This window comes from Lontra canadensis, unplaced genomic scaffold, assembly GCF_010015895.1.
Source record: "Lontra canadensis isolate GAN:19392208 unplaced genomic scaffold, GSC_riverotter_1.0 scaffold40, whole genome shotgun sequence".
Lineage (NCBI taxonomy): Eukaryota > Metazoa > Chordata > Mammalia > Carnivora > Mustelidae > Lontra > Lontra canadensis.
The window spans coordinates 18075137-18092039 of NW_022631034.1; the positions used below are offsets into that span (position 1 = coordinate 18075137).

At 38.8% G+C, this 16903-nt stretch overlaps 1 protein-coding gene across 3 annotated transcripts in view; it reads right to left on the reverse strand.

Moving 5' to 3' along the window:
- Nucleotides 1-6238, reverse strand: part of ZNHIT6 (zinc finger HIT-type containing 6) — a 60033-nt gene extending 53795 nt beyond the window's left edge. For 2 of the 3 annotated variants that reach the window (XR_004384127.1, XM_032870285.1), the window contains exons 1-4: nucleotides 5406-6238; nucleotides 3817-3882; nucleotides 3624-3730; nucleotides 3453-3538 (exon numbers count right to left, since the gene is read on the reverse strand). Coding sequence is in view for 2 of the 3 variants with exons in the window: in XM_032870285.1 (XP_032726176.1) it covers nucleotides 3453-3538; nucleotides 3624-3730; nucleotides 3817-3882; nucleotides 5406-6067 (921 nt within the window). In the remaining variant the exon portion in view is untranslated. The remainder of the gene's footprint in view (nucleotides 1-3452; nucleotides 3539-3623; nucleotides 3731-3816; nucleotides 3883-5405) is intronic. The other variant, XM_032870286.1, reaches the window with a different exon arrangement.
- Between the last annotated feature and the right edge of the window lie 10665 nt (nucleotides 6239-16903).

Here is a 16903-nt window from a genome sequence, read left to right on the forward strand (position 1 = left end):
CCAATAAAAACCTTGTGCAGTGAATTTCTAATGAGCTTGCCTAGCAGACTATACTTCACAAACTTTATCACAACTCACTGACAGAGGAATTAACTGCATACTGTGTGACTCCAAACGGAGAGGATTCTTGGAAGCTTACAACTGGATTCCTTCAGACTTCAGACTCTGTTCCTTTTCTTTTCTCTAACTTTGCTCTACATTCTTTCACTGTAATTAGTTTTAGCCATGAGTACAACTGTATATTGAATCATGTGAATCCATCTAGCAAATCAAATCCAGGGAAGGACTTGGGACTTACAACATCAATATTTATTATCATCATTAGTATCTGACAATAAATGGGAAGTCCTAGCTATTCCAATAAGAAAAAGAGAACAGGACAGAAAGATAAAAACAAACTGGGACAAATTGTTTATAGAGAAAATCTCAAGGAATCTATAGAAAAGGCACAAGTATAGATTTTAATTCTATAAAATGCAAATTATAATCCCATAAAATAACAACAAAAATATCATTCCTAAACACCAGCAAAGAGATTAAAAATAGAAAATACCACTTTAAAAAGCATGAAAAAATAAAGTGCCTAATAACAAATCTTTTTTTTTTTTTTAATTTATCTATTAAATTTATTTATTTGAGAGAGGGAAAAGACATCAGAGGGAGAAGGAGAAACAGATTCCCTGCTGAGCACAGAACCTGATGTGGGGCTAGATCCCAGGACCCCAAGATCATGACCTAAGCCAAAATCAAGAGTCAGACACTTAACCGACTGAGCCACCCAGGTGCCTCTAAAATGCCCAGGAATAAATCTAACAAAAAATGTATAAAAGCTATACAGAGAAAATTAGAAAGATATTAAACATATTAAATAAATGCAGAGATTTCAAGATTTAATGCTATAAAGAAGTCCAATCACCCAAGTTACTCTGTAAAATAAATGCAACCCCAATTAAAATTCTCAGGTGGGGAAAGAGGAATGTAGAATCAACAGGTGATTCATCATATCTGTGTAGAATTACAAAGAATCATACCCATAGCTAGAGTATAGCAATACTCCAGAAAATGAACAAAGTCAGAGGAACTATTCTGTGAGATAGTGAGTTGTAGTAAAAAACTACAGTTGAGAGTGTAGTATTGGCATGGACAGACAAGTAGGCCAACAGAATCGAAAAGATAGGCCAAATACTGACCCAAGCATATATGGATGGCAGTCCTGCAGAGCAGTAGGAAAAGGATGAACTTCTCAATAAATGGTACTAAGAAAGTGGATCATCCATACAGAAAATTAAATGGGATCTCCACTTCACATGATACACAAAAGTGGATTCCAGGTACTTTACAGACATAAATCTGAGATGCAACACTATAAAACTTTTAGAAAATAACTATGGGAGAACAGCTTCATAACTTCAAAGTGGGAAAGAGTTTCTTAATAAACATATAAAACTACTAACTATAAAGGGAACATGATAAATTTGACTACATTAAGGTTAAGAACATCTGTTCATCAAAGATATTAGAGTGAAAAACAAGCCACAGAATGGAAGAAGGTATCTATAACACATACAACCAACTACCGACAGGCATTCAAGAAATTACTTACAAACCAGTAAGAAAAAGAAAGCTGACCAATAAAAAACGATCAAGAGACTTGACCAGGCATTCTACAAAGTGAAATCCAAATGGCCAATAATATATTTGAAAGATGCTCAATCTCATTAGAAGTTAGAGAACTGCAAATTAAAAACCCTGATAAAATTACAAAGCCATCAAATTGACAAAAACTTTAAGACTCTGATCAAATCAAGTATTGGAGAGGACGTGACAGCAGGTACACACAATATTGTAAGTCTAAACTGGTATAACCACTTCAGAAAATGTTTTGGTTACATCTAGTAAAATTGAAGATGCGCATACCCCACAACAGAGTAATTCCATTCCCAGGTATAAACACTAGGAAAAAACGTGTACATAAACAAATCACAACTCATAAACAGAAGTGCTCATTGCAGTACTTTTAAGGTTTTTGTTGTTGTCATTATTACAGAATACCTGGAGTCCATGTTACAATAGAAAATTCAGAGTCCATCAACAGAATGGATAAATTAATAATGATATAGTCCTAAACTAGAAAACTATTCAGAAGACTGGATTAAGGAACAGCACAAGGCAGTGGCAGATAATTTTTGAGAAGTTGGTAATGTTCTAATTCTGGGTGGTAGTTACATGATGTTCACTTTATAATTACTCATTAAAAGCATATTCGTATTTTATGCTTTTTAAATATGTATGCAATTCTTGATGATAAAAACAAAAAATTTAAAAATTTATCTTTTAAGCAGAATTTTAATTATGCTTAATTAAACTTGAGAAAAACATGCTGATGCATGGTAATTTTTCTTTTAGATATGTGAAATGTCAAGTCTGTGCCAGTAACAACAATAAAATAAGGTGTTTTAAAAGTGCTAAAATGCTGCAACTCCAAAATTAAAATGGTCTTTGAAAAAGGAACATAATTCTATGGCATGATTTAATAACACTATTAAAGAATTTTTAGAATACCAGTTGCAAAGTATTTCAAATACATAAGCTTTAATTTGCATACTTAGCTTAAGGAATGCAAAAGGGATGAAAGAATATGAAAATGAGGTGTGTTAGAAGAGCAAGCCCTGTTAGTTCTTCCTTCAAAATCAGAATCTAAACACTTCCCAATAATTTAGCAGCATTATCCAAGCCACCATCATTTTTCACCTGAACAGCAAAAGCTTTGTAACTAGACTCCCTGCTTTCATTCTTCCACTCTTGCCCACTGAAGCTCATTTTTCAGACAGCAGCAAGCATGACCTTTCAAAAGGCAAGTGTGCTCAAAAGTTTCCCATGGCTTCTATTTTCTACTTAGGATATATCAGGAGCCCTCAACAGTTTTTCTAACCCCATGTTCAACCTTCTCCTCCTTACTCACCTATGTTTCAGTCACCCTGTCCCCATTTTTAATCCTCAAACACACCAACCTCATTCCTAACTCAGTCTTACTTATGTTTTTGTCACTATCTGGAACAGTCTTCTTCCAAAGGTTCATATGGCTGCCTCTTTCTCATCATTCAGATCACTGCTTAAATGTCATCTCTCAGAAAAGCTTCTCTGAACTACAGTATTGGAAAATACTCCCAATAAACACCATTTTCATATTCTTTTATCTCCTGTGCTTTATTTTCTACATGCAATTAACTCTATCTGAAATTATATTTGTTCCTCTACTCATCTCCTGTCTCTCCCCACACAATACAAGCTCCATGAGGGTAAGAACTTTGTTTTGGTCACTGATGTAGTATCCCTAGTAACTGGAATAGCTCTGGATCACAACGCCACTTAACTACATTCATTAGGTGAAAAAAATGAAATCTAACTGATTAAGAGAATTCTAACTGGAAGAGATGAAAAGAAATACTTACATGTTTATTGCTTATTGGTCTTTTCAAGAAAGCATCTCTAGAAATGTGGTCTGCTGTTCTTGCCACATCTTCCAAAAACCGATAATCTATAAATTTTAAAATAGGAAAATAAACAAATGACATATGCCAATGGCCAGGAAACATCAATCTGCTATGCATAAGATGACTTACCACTTAGGAGATTCATTTCAGTAAACTGTTGTATGGAAATATATGCAGTCTTATCTCGAACTCCATTACAGGTCAGTTCTGCTTTGTGTTTCTTTACACAGGGCAAACTGAAGAGAAAATGAGGTGGTACTATTATACTCTGAGGTAGGAAGGGTACAAACAAAGGTAGTAAGGCAGGAAATTACACATATACCTGCAGGAATATCGCATACAACGTGGACACTTGTACTTTGCTTCTTCTGTACCACAAGTTTCACACCTACAAGAGTCCACAAGAAATTTAGTAAGTTATCAAATATTAATACTACTTATTGATTTATAAATTTTTAACGCTAATTCAATTACTCATCACAATTTATAGACCTGTAGTCAGTGAATGAAGTATATGCAAGTTACTCTGATAAAAGTACTTGATAGCTGTCAAACACCCTTGGAACATTCTCCTCTTAGGAAACTGTCTCCTCCAAACTACCACTACATTTACAATGTTGTTAGCACTACATAATTCAAGAAAACATGTATTAAATTAAAAAAAAAAAATCTCACTTTTGACTTCTTTTTTCTACTGCGATCAGAGAATGGGATTATTCATTAATATTTTAATTTGTAATTCCTGGCAGTCTGCTAAAGATTGCATGTGTGTGCGTGTGTGCACATGTATATAGTCCAATCCATGAATTTACATATCCTTAAACGCACACATACCACAAAAAGAATAGGAGACCAAGTCAAATTTACAAAGTTATCAGCTGTACCTTTTTTTAAAAGATTTTATTTATTTATTTATTTGACAGGGAGAAAGAGAGACAGCGAAAGAGGGAAAGAGGGAAAGACAAGGGGGGGGGTGAGTGAGGGAGAAGTAGGCCTTCCACAGAGCAGGGAGCCACCCAGGCGCCCCTCAGCTGTATCCTTTCTCCTCATCTCCATACCCAACCTAAAATGAGCATTAAAATAATCTAGAGGGGGGCCTGAGTGTGTTAAGCCTCTGCCTTCGGCTCAGGTCATGATCCCATGGTCCTGGGATCAAGCCCCGCATCAGGCTCTCTGCTCAGCAGGGAGCCTGCTTCCCACCCCCACCTCCCGCCTGCCTTTCTGCCTGCTTGTGATCTCTGTCAAATACATAAATAAAATCTTAAAAAAAAATAATAATCTAGAATTACAATTACCCATCATCTTTCTCCAATTACTCTTCTAGGATCTTGGGATACTGACAGCCAAACTACAGTCATTTCTATTTGGCCCACTGTGTCTAGTCAGTAATAGTCCCAAGAATCTGACCACTTTTATTTCCTATGCTGTCACATAGTCATACACTATAAGGAAATTGTAAAGCAATAAATATTCATATTCATAACTATCCATTGAGAAAGTGGACAGTTGGGTGAGTTCAAGTGCATTTTTCTTCCTAATTTTAACTTAATCCATGTTGTCATTGTTAGTTTTTCCTGTTTATCCTTTTTTAAAGAATATTGAGTCAAGACCATATTAAGTCAAACCAGAATCTGGTCCAAGGGTTTTCTGGTCCCCAGAATTTACACTTTCTTACTTGGCCATTGCCCACTGACCACTAACAGCCTGACATATTTTTACTGAATCTGTTGTCCTTTGACAAAACCCTGTTTTCCCAATTACCCCCTCCCTGCACTACCAACACACAGGCTCCAGGGACCCATGTTTGCATTTATTTTTCATTATTCCACACCTGCCTGCTAGATTTCCTTCAATCCAGACAATAGAGGACTCCACAGCTTTATTCCCCCAATGAATTTCTCCCTGTCCTACCTTGACATGGCCAGTTTCCGTTTTAAACCCACTGGGGGATTTATCTGAGGCTCTTCTTTCACGTTTGTATCATCCATCCCTTCTTCCTTTGGGAAATACTTCTCTTCTTTTACACAAACTTCATCCATCATTTCCTCCTTTTTAATGTTCTGAGCAACAAACACCTCTTCTTTTATCTCCAAGTTATCTTTCCTCTCTTCCTTCACATCTAGCCAGTCCATAACCTCCTCCTTCACCTTCACTTTCTCTTCTTTTACCTCTGCTTCATCCACTTTCTCTTCTTTTACCACAAAACTACTATCCATCTCCTGCTTCACCTCCAAAGTGCCTGGTTTCTCCTCTTTCACCTCAGGCCCATCCTCCAGCTCCTGCTTTACCCACCGGCCATCCAGCATCCCGTCTTCCATTTCCGACCAGTCCATAACTTCTTGTTTCACAACCGTTAGGTCCACACGCATCTCCTCTGCTTTTTGTCCACTTCCTTCTCTACCCTCGGTCTTCTCCATTCCTGCCAGTCCATTCCTCGCTTCTACACTGCCAGCGTCCAGCCCTGCTGTGCCCCCGACTCCCTCCCTACCAGACTCGAGACTTAGCCGCGCCCCCTCAGCTCTACCAGGCAGACCTCCACCCAATGTCCCTTCATTTGCAACAGCAATATCCATCAGCTCACGACCAGAGGCCTCCGCTCGCACTGTGTCCTTCAGTGTGGCTTATCGACGCCAAAAGGAACGAACTCTACGCCGGTCCACCGACAGTCTCCCACGTGGGCGGCCGAAAATCGCAAGCTGTAAACGCCGGCCTGCAGCTTTCCTCCAAATCGTCGTAAAGCTACACTTCCGCCCCTCGCCACTTTACGACTGGTAGAAGCCTTTACGGCTCCGCGGCAATCCCGCCCAGAGACTCTGAGAGAACTGGCGTGAAGCCGCGCCCATTTGAGCCCACTTCCGGGGCGGGGATTCGTCAAACCCTTCCCCCCGGGGAGGCAGCTTCCGCCGGCTTTCCCCGCCCCCCACCCGTGGTCCCCCACGCTCTTCCGTAGAATGGGGATGCGGGACGGAGTAAAGAGAAGCAAATCTGTGACAGTTTGGGAACGGTTGAGAACCACCCCGGGCTGTGTTAACGATCAATCTTGTATGAAAACGGAAGAAACCCTTGATGCCACGCTTCTGCAAACTTCATTCTTCACCCATGCACTAGAGACGATGGTGTTCGGTGTTATTGTGAAGATTAAACGGAGTCATGCATGGAAATAAGCCAGTAGTCACTGAAATAAACTCAATATATGGTGGCTATTACAGGGAATCCTGAGAGTTTTCAGATAAGAAAGAAGGAATTAACTTTTATTCTTTCAGTTCTGTCAGTAATAGCCCACAACAGCCAGTTTCCCATTCCCAGCATCCTACAGGATTCTCTTAAGAGAGTATGTGTTTGTGTGTATATCCCTAAAGACTGGGGCAAAAGTTCAATCCCCAGGAATAGAAGATCTAAAAAAAATACAAAAAAATGCAAAAAACAAAAACCACACTTTTATCTATTTCAGTCACTTTTCAAAATTATTATTACATACTGGGCATTAGGCCCTTTCACCTAATCTTCACATAATGTCTGCAAGGTATTTTTCTCACTGTTTAGGGAGAATTCATAGGAGATATATTTTTCTTGCTGCATAAAGGAGACTTCAAAGAAATGGTGTCTCAGCTGTATGCTGCTTTGTATTACCTCCTCAGTGCAGGGCATTTAACTATTATCTCTTATTTGCAAGTTGGTCAAGGAATGGGAATTTTCAATGGATGAGTAGAGTGAGGAAGGAAGAAAATTTTGAAACCTAATTGGGGCACCAAGGATTAAGTGGAAAGGAGCACTGAAGTAAATTGGGAGAGTTTAGTACAATCTTCTTGTGGGGTATGAGAAAGAAGCTTTCAGAGGAATCATATGGATAGTCTCTTTTGGAGATACTTAGAAGTGCTAGCTGCCCATGGAGTCAAAGAAAGCCTGATTGAATATTCAGGCCAGATCACTTATTTACACTGGGGGAATGGGCTAAATGATAGAAAGGATTCATGTGGTTTTTGCTAAAGACAAGATTTGTGAGATGGGAGCAACAAGAAGGAGTGTTGATCCTCAAAAGAATAAGACCATCTGGATTTCCATTTAAGAAAGGGAAAAGTTCTGGAACTACAGATCAGACACCAGAAGCATAAAGACTCTGTAAGATTTTAAAACTTTTGTCAATTCCCTACATTTGTTCTTGTAATCTGTGTGTGGGTTTTTTTTTTTTTTTTAAACAGTCACTGGAGGAAAAATCGTTAAACCACTAAGGCTCCTTGACAGCATCACAGCTAATCATTTACCTAAGTTAAACAATCCATCTGTGTGACTGTAGTTTTAATGGAGATACTAAAGGTTGTGGTGATATTGTTGAATGGTAGCTTTGAATTTAAGAAGGCTCAGATGGTCCTGAAGGAGGGAACTTTGGGTTGTTGGCATGTAGAGCACAGCATTGTATTCAAGGATGGAGATAGGACAAGGACAATGAAAGGGTGGCAGAAGTTATGTGGAGCTGTCACTGAATTCCTATCCAGTTCCTCAAACTCCTTTCTTCCTCTTTTCCTCATCAGTGGAGGAGAGGGACAACCCCTGCTCCTTCACTATAGGATTGTGCCTATCATTTCTGTCTCCTGCCTCTGCATCAGGCATCACCTTACCACTCTCCTAACCGCTTTGGGAACTGGCCCTTTGCCAAAATCATAGTTGAGTTCATTTTAATAGCCAGAAGCCTAGGAGTACTTTCTAGGAAAGTATTTTAGCTGTGACTGAAATGCCATGAAAAAGTATATCTTGGGGATGGTTAAATCATTTCAGCAGTTCAGCAGGTACTTTCTGTAGTCAACTGTTTGCTTGACTAGAGAATGACGATTAGAAGAGCCTTTCCTGACCCTCCATTAGACAGGTAAGAAAACAAAGACCCAGAGAAAGAAAATGATTTGCTCAAGATTCAATGGCTCTTCAGTGGCAGCACTAAAACAGAAATTTAACATTCTGATCAAAGCCCTTTGTTTGCACTTGAGCTAGCTTGAGATAAAGGCCAGGATGTGGAATTTCAGCTGTGTCTGCAAAAGAGGCAGGAGCTAGGAACCAGAAAGCCTGGAAGTCTGAGTCTTATTGTATATGGCTATGTGCTGTGATGTGTTGCAGGTTTGGGCTATTCAGAAACAGATGCTGATAGGAGTTGTTAGGGATTAACACCTGTGAAGAGAAAGGGGAGGAAGCAGGATTGGCCAGAGAAAGCATTTAAATTGTGATGCAGGTCTGACAAACTTTGGCCAGGCTGACAGGTGACTCAGAGAAAGCATTTGTCTTTAGAGAGTCTCACTTCAGGCAGAACTGCCTCATACTTTTTATCTGGCCCCACTGGGTCATCTGATACAGAAAGGGCATGATCTTGGGCAAGAGAGCCTCTCTGCAGCTGGAGCTGAAAGATGAACTGTGCTCTTTGAGGCTAGGTAGCAAATCCTTCTTTGAAGATCTGGGTGGCATATCTCCGTGGCGACCACGATGTAAATGTGTGCCTCTGTACCCACATGGCCTCTTGTCACTGAATTGGCTTCATTCTACTTTTTCTGTAGGCAAGCTGTCTCTCTTTTCCAATGTACTTTTTTAAAAAATACTGCCATTCCACAACTCTGAGGTTTCTGTATCCTCAGTGCTTATATAATCATGGAGACTCACTATTGTCTATTTCCAAATGTCTGGGGAAAAGAATCTGATTGGATCAGCCAAGTAAGGGAGGTAGGGAAAAGCACTGGGTTTAAATCTCCTTTGCCTGTAGCTAGGTGACCACTTTGAGTCTCAGTAAATCTATCTGTAAAATGGAGGTAGTTATACCTATTTCACAGAGCTATTTTGATAATTAAGTGAGAAAATGTATGTGAGTTTTGCAAACAGTAAAGCATTCCACAAATATAAGTATTATTTTTCCTTATCCTACCAGTAATTTTGAGAGTCCTGCTCATGACATCTTGCCTAATTGTTTTCTCTTTTGATTCATGGAGGACAAAGTTGAGATAATCACATTTCTCAGTTCTTGGCACATTCTTCTCATGTGTGACAACCTTCTCCTTAATATTTTTGCTATTTGTACATCTCAACTATCATTACCCTCTCCCTCACTCTTATATGTTTAATATGCCTCCCTTAAAAATATGGGGGCACCTGGATGGCTCAGTGGGTTAAAGCCTCTGCCTTGGCTCAGGTCACGATGCCAGGGTCCTTGGATCGAGCCCTGCATTGGGCTCTCTGCTCAGCGGGAAGCCTGCTTCCACCTCTCTCTCTCTGCCTGCTTGTGATCTCTCTGTCAAATAAATAAATAAAATCTTTTTAAAAAGTGTATATATATATATATGTTTCTGTGAAATACGTAGAATTTTTATTGTGTGCATCATTTAACAGCTTCATTGAGGTATAATTCACATAAATACACCTATAATAAACATACAATTCAATAATTTAAATTTGAAATTTTATACAGTTGTGCAGCCATCACCAGAATCCAGTTTTAGAACATTTCCATCTACCCCCACCCGATACCCTTGCTCCCATTCACAGTCAATCCTTGTTCCTAACCCTAGTCCCAGGCAACCACTGATCTACTTTCCATTCTTATACATTTCCTCTTCCTGGAAATTTCATATGAAATAATACAATATGTGGTCTTTTGAGTCTGGCTTTTTTCATTCAGCATAGTTTTTGAGGTTCATCCATGTTGTAGCATGTCTCAGTAGTTTATTCCTTTTTATTAGTGAATAATAATCCGTTGTACGGATATATTGCATTTTGGTCATTCATCAGTTGATGGGCATTTGGATTGTTTCCGGGTTTGGTATTATGCAAAATTCTGCTTCCACATTCCCATACAAGTCTTTGTGTGTATGTGTGTGTATATATATATATTTTTTCCTCATTTCTCTTGTGTAGATACCTACGAGTAGAATTTCTAGATCACAAGGTAAGTTTACATTTAATTTTTAAGAAACAGTCAAACTGTTTTCCAAGTAGCTAAACCATTTTACATGCTCACTGGCCATGTATGAGGGTTCCAATTTTTCTACGTCCTTGCCAACAGTTGGTATTTATTGTCAGTCTTTTTGATTATGGGTGAGTAGTGGTATCTCACCATAAATTTAATTTGCATTTCTTTAATGACTAACCATGTTGAACATTTTTTCATGTGCTACTAGCCAGTTCTCTATCTGGATTAGTGAAATATTCAAGTCTTTTGCTTACTTTTAATTGAGTTGTTTTTTTATTATCATGTTGTAGTTCTTCATATACTATGGATAGAAATCTTTTGTAGATAGCCATCAGGAAGTTCCTTAATGATCCCCACCTCCTGCTATTCATGCCAGTGTATAAAACTTCCCCAAATTATCCAGGATTGGCCTCTGTTACTCCTAGTGTACAGTAAAAGTATACTATGTTACTCCTGAGATTAGGTTTGAAAAATGGCTGTGGTTTCGGTTTCAGGCAATTGCTCTCTTGCTCTCTCTCCCAGATCACTTACTCTGAGGGAAGAAAGCTGCCATGTTCTGAGTTGCCCTACTGGTAGGGGTCACGTAACAGGGAGCTGAACTATTATAAGGCTGAACTGTGTTCCTCCAGAATTCATATGTTGAAATCCTAATCCCTGGTACCTCAAAATGTGGCTGTATTTGGAGATAGGGCCTTTAAAAGGTGATTAAGTTAAAATGGGCCATTCAGGTGGACCCTAATTCTGTCTGTCCAGTGTACTTCTAGAAGGGGAAATTTGGACACAAATAGAGATCAGGGATGTGTGCACACAGAAAAAAGACCATCTGAAGACACAGCAAGAAGGAGGTCATCTGCAAGTCAGAGAGAGAGGCCTCAGAAGAAACCAAACCTGCCAACACTTGATTTTGGACTTCTGGCCTGCAGAACTGTCAGAAAATAAGTTTCTGTTATTCAAGCCACACATTTGACCTATTTTCTTATAGCAGCCCTAGCAAACTAATACACTGGGCAACAACCAGCAAGGAACTGAGGTCTGTCGACAGCCATGTGAGTGACCTTGGAAGCAGATTCTCTAGTCCCAGTCAAGTCTTGACATGGCTGCAGCGCCGTCCAACAATTGCACTCAAATTCCTCATATTCAAAAGTTGGGTAATATAAGAAATATTTATTGTATTAAACTGCTAAGTTTCAGGGTAGTTGTTACACAGCAATAGATAATTAATACCAAGTCCTTGTATGGTTTGCATATACATTCTCCCATTATGTGGCTTGTTTTTAATTTTCCTAATTATGTCTTTTAAAGAGAAAAAGTTTTATATTTCAGTGAAGTCCAGTTCATGAATTTTTAAAATGAATTCTGCTTTTTTGTGTCACACTAAAACATTTTTGGCTAGCCCAATGTCCCAAAGATTTTCTACTATATTTTCTAGAAGTTTTGTAATTTTAGCTCTTACATTTAGATCTATGATCCATGTTGAGTGTTTTTTAATTAGTTTAATTTATTTATTTGACAGAGAGAGAGAGAGAGAGAGAGAGATCACAACTAGGCAGAGAGGCAGGCAGAGAGAGAGAGGGAAGTGGGCTCCCTGCTGAGCAGAGAGGCCCATGGGGCTTGATCCTCCCTGCTGAGCAGAGAGGCCCATGAGCAGATCAAGCCCATGGGGCTTGATCCCAGGAGACTATGAGACCTGAGACCATGACCTGAAACCATGACCTGAGCTGAAGGCAGAGGCTTAACCCACTGAACCACCCAGGCACCCCCATGTTGAGTTTTTTCATAGTGCAAATTGAGGATTTATTTTTCACATATGGATCTCTTCTTATCCAAGCACCATTGGTGGAAAAGATCATCCTTTCCCCTTGAATTGCCTTGATATGTTGTAAAAAATGAGGGGATCACAAATATAAGGGTTTATTTCTGGACTTTCTGTTTCATTGATTTGTATGTCTGGCTTTGCACCAATACCTACACTTTCTCGATGACTGTAATTTTATAGTAAGTTCTCAATTTGGGTAATTAAGTCCTCCTCCTTTGGTCCTTTTTCAAAATTGTGTTGGTCATCATAGCATAACAGACAGAGATGTTGAATCACTATGTTGTACACCTGAATCATATGTAACATTGTGTGTCAACTACACTCAAAATTCTTTTTTTTTTTTTAAAGATTTTGTTTATTTATTTGACAGACAGAGATCACAAGTAGGCAGAGAGAGAGGAGGAAGCAGGCTCCCTGCTGAGCAGAAAGCCTGATGTGGGGCTCGATCCCAGGACCCTGGAATCATGACCTGAGCCGAAGGCAGAGGCTTTAACCCACTGAGCCACCCAGGCGCCCCTCAAAATTCCTTTTTGAAAAATTGTGTTGGCTGTTCTAGGTCTTTTGCATGTCCATATAAATTTTAGGTTTAGTTTATCAATTTTTACATAAGAGCTTGCTGAGATTTCAACAGGGATAGGGTGGAATATATAGATCAGTTGAAGAGAATTATCATCTTAATAATACTGTATCTTACAATCCATGGAAATGGAATGTCACTCATTTATTTAGATTGTCTTTAATTTCACTTAACAATTCTGTGTAGTTTTCAGTGTATGAGTTTTGCATGTCTTTTGCCTAATGAATTCCTAGGTATTTTATTCTTTTTTTTTATTTAGTTAAGTAAGCTCTACACCCAATGTTGGGCTTGAACCCATGACCCCAAGATCGAGAGTCTCATGCTCTACTGGGTGTGGTGCAAAAACAATGAATACTGTTACACTGAAAATAAATAAATAAAATAAAATAAAATAAAATAAAATCTTTATGGAGCGCCTGTGTGGCTCAGTGGGTTAAAGCCTCTGCCTTCAGCTCAGGTCATGATCCCAGGGTCCTGGGATCAAGCCCCACATTGGGCTCTCTGCTTGGCAGGGAGCCTGCTTCCTCCTCTCTCTGCCTGCCTTTCTGCCTATTTGTGATCTCTGTCTGTCAAATAAATAAATAAAATCTTAAAAAAAAATCTTTTAAAAAAATAAAATAAATAAAATAAAATAAAATAAAGGAAAAAAAAAAAGTCCCATGCTCTACTGCCTGAGCTAGCCAAACACTCGAGTATTTTATTCTTTCTGATGTGATTTTGAAAAGAATTATTTAACTTAATTTTTGGATTTTCCATCACTAGCCTATAACAATGCAATTGATTTTTAAAATTGATTTTGTATCTTTCAACCTTACTAAATTCATTTTTTATTATATAAGTTATATACAGCTGGATTCAAATAGCTCATATTTTGTTTAGTAGATTTTATATTATGTTTATGAAGGATGTTTGTCTATAGCTCTCTTTTCTTGTAATGTCATCAGGTTTTGTTATTAGGGTTCTTTATGCCTTTTAGAGGAGTTCCCTAACTAATTTCTACTTTGCTCATTTGTTGATAGTATCAAATGTTAGTCAACTCATCTACTAAGTTCATTTCAATCACTCTACTTTTCATAATCAGTTTCCCCAGCTTCTTTTTGTTTCATATTGCTAATATTCTCCCTTATCTCTTCAGAGATATTTCTTTACTCATTTGACATTTCTCGCTTTTTAAAAAAATCCATTAATTTTGTTCTACTAGTACAAATTGTCCAGTTTTCTAAGAAAGCTCTTTTAAAGAATTACACTTTTCAGATTCTGTAATTTTTTCCCCTGTGATCTCATATTCACTTGGGAGTATCAGCAACTTCAGCTGCAATTCATACTTGAAAGGGAGGATCAAAGGCCTGAGACTTGGCTTGCGATTCTTCTGATATTTTTTCTGAGGTGGCTGGTAAGTAAGAGAGTGGATGAGTCTTAGGGTAGAAAGCTTCTGATGTTCTAGTCGGGGCTCCACTAGAACCACTTGGACTTTTCATGAGGAGAATATGCCCCCTATGCCTGTACTTGCCATCCCTTTCAATAACTACTATATTCTGTGTTATCACACAGACCCCAGGGTAGAAGCAAGAGAAGAGAACTGTTGCAAGCCAACCTGTATGAACAGTTATCAGCTTCCCTGATGTTATTCCACCTACATGGGCAGGGGTTGGGCTAGCCCTGCTGTTGGCCCTTGAGTTGGGGTAGGCTGTGATCCACCCAGGGTAATATGGGTAGACAAGGAGACAACTAGAGATACTATCCCTCCATTTTACCCCTTATTTCCATCAGGGTCCATCTATGACTCTAGGTCTTTCCTTTCCCCACCACAATGGGCCCCAACTCCCTTTCATCTTCTACAGTCTTCTCCAAATTTCTGAGGAGGCTCTAAGATCCATTAGCACCCTCTTATTTATATGACATCTTCAAGATTAGACTTGGAGACTCCAGGAAGTACTAGTGTTATTCATTGGCTATCTTTTTCAGGAATTGGATTCTCCAGATTTATTTTAAAAATAGGGATGATAGTAACTTTCTGAAATAATTTCGGAGGTGTCCTAAACATCCTTCCTACTAGGCTTCCCATGTTATCACTCAAATTTTTCCAGGATGCAAGATGTTTTATTATATCTGCAAAGGTTTCATTATATTTGCAACTTTGAGGCAATGCAACAATTGCCATACTTGTCCATGGACTGTTGTATCAGCATCACCTGGTGTGCTCAATAAGATTTCTGGGTCTTTCTGTAGAGGTACTTAATCAAAATAGAGAAAGCTACTGGAACATCTTTTAACAAGCGTCTCTATGTGTACTTAAGATGTAAACGCAGGTTCACTGGGTGAAGGCATTACAATTACACAGCCCTAGATGGTAGCCACGATGGCTACTGAGCCCTTGGAATGTGGTTATCCAAATTGAGATGTGCTGTAAATATATAATGTACACTGACTTTCAAAGATTCAGTATTTAAAAAAAGAATAAAGTATCTCATTAATAACATTTTTATATTGGTCACATGATGAAATGAAAATATTGTTGGTATATTAGGTTATGTATAATACAGTATTAAAATTAATTTCACCTGTTTTGTTTTGTTTTGTTTTATTTCTTTAAATGTGGCTACTGGAAAATCTTAAATTACGTGTGTGGCTTATATATATATATATTGGGCAGTGCTGCCCTAGGAGAGATTATTAGAATTCAAATGCCAATTGCTGAGATTTAGATAAGAGAAATATTCAAGAATCAGCTAAAGGTGGCAGTTCATTTGTTAATTTGGTCAATAAATACCTGTCTCCTCATTCTTCAATTTGTAGCCTGAGCATCTTTGCAAATCACAAGTCTGATAATGTCAGCCAACTCCTTAAAACCCTTCAATGTCTAATTGTTGCTCTTAGGATAAAGAACTAAATCCTTATCATGGCCTTGCAAAGATCCCTCATAATGGCCCATATCTTCTCTTCAGCCTCATGTCTAATTACTCATCCTTCAGAAGGAAGTAGGCCCTACTTTCCTACAGAAGCATTCCTTAGGCACTCCTCCTCTCCTCTACTCCAGCCTCGGTCAGAGTTTATGTATATGTGTGTTATTTCTTAAAAAGCACTGGTTTCAAGTTGTAATGATAAATTCACGATTACTATCATTTGATTAACATCAGTTTCTCTCCTAGATAGAAAGCTCATTGAGCACAGGGACCTTGCCTTTTTTGCTCAATTTGAGTTGCAAACTCACAGCACAGTCTCTAGTCCGCAATATGCAATAAAACATGAAGACATGGAGGCCTTGAGCACCTATTCGCATCATACACTGTGCCATTCTGTGTAATTATAAGCATTAAAATCCATACTTTGCCTTCAGGGAAGTCACAGTGAGTGAAGGGAGATAGGCGTGTGAAGGACAATAACAACCTACTGAAGCAAGTGTAGAAGACAGAATGTGGGGGTGCCTGGGTAGCTCAGTCATTGGGCATCTGCATTCAGCTCAGGTCATGATCCCAGTGTCCTGGGATCAAGCCCCACGTTGGGCTCCCTGCTTGGCGGGAAGCCTGGTTCTCCCTCTCCTGCTCCTTCTGTTTTTGTTCCCTCTCTCGCTGTGTCTCTCTCTATCAAATAAACAAATAAAATCTTTAAGAAAAAAAAAGAAAAAAGAAAAACAACAGAATATGCCCCCAAAGAGGAAGCAGCATGTATTCCTTTGTCGGAAAAGTTAGGAAAGTTTTCCTAAGGAGCTAACTTGAAGAAAGAGTAGGAGTTGGCCAGGAGAACAAGGCAGGAGAACTTTCCAGGCAAAGGAATGAAAACATACAGCATGTTCAGAGAACATGAGCTAAGTTAGGTATGGCTGGAGTATATGGACTCAGATGAGAAAAGGAGGTGAGCATGTTGACAAGGAATCAGAGGCCCGGCCACCAAGGCCTTATAGGCTTCACAGAAAAACTTGCATTTCTTTATCCTATAGGTGATCAGGAACCAGCTTCATTTCAACTTGGTTCTGAGATTGGGATACAGAGAAGAAACCATAGATTGGTTCTGGGTGTGATAATTCCTTACCAGAGGAACATGACATAGTGTGATTTGGATGGGCCTATTATTATAAC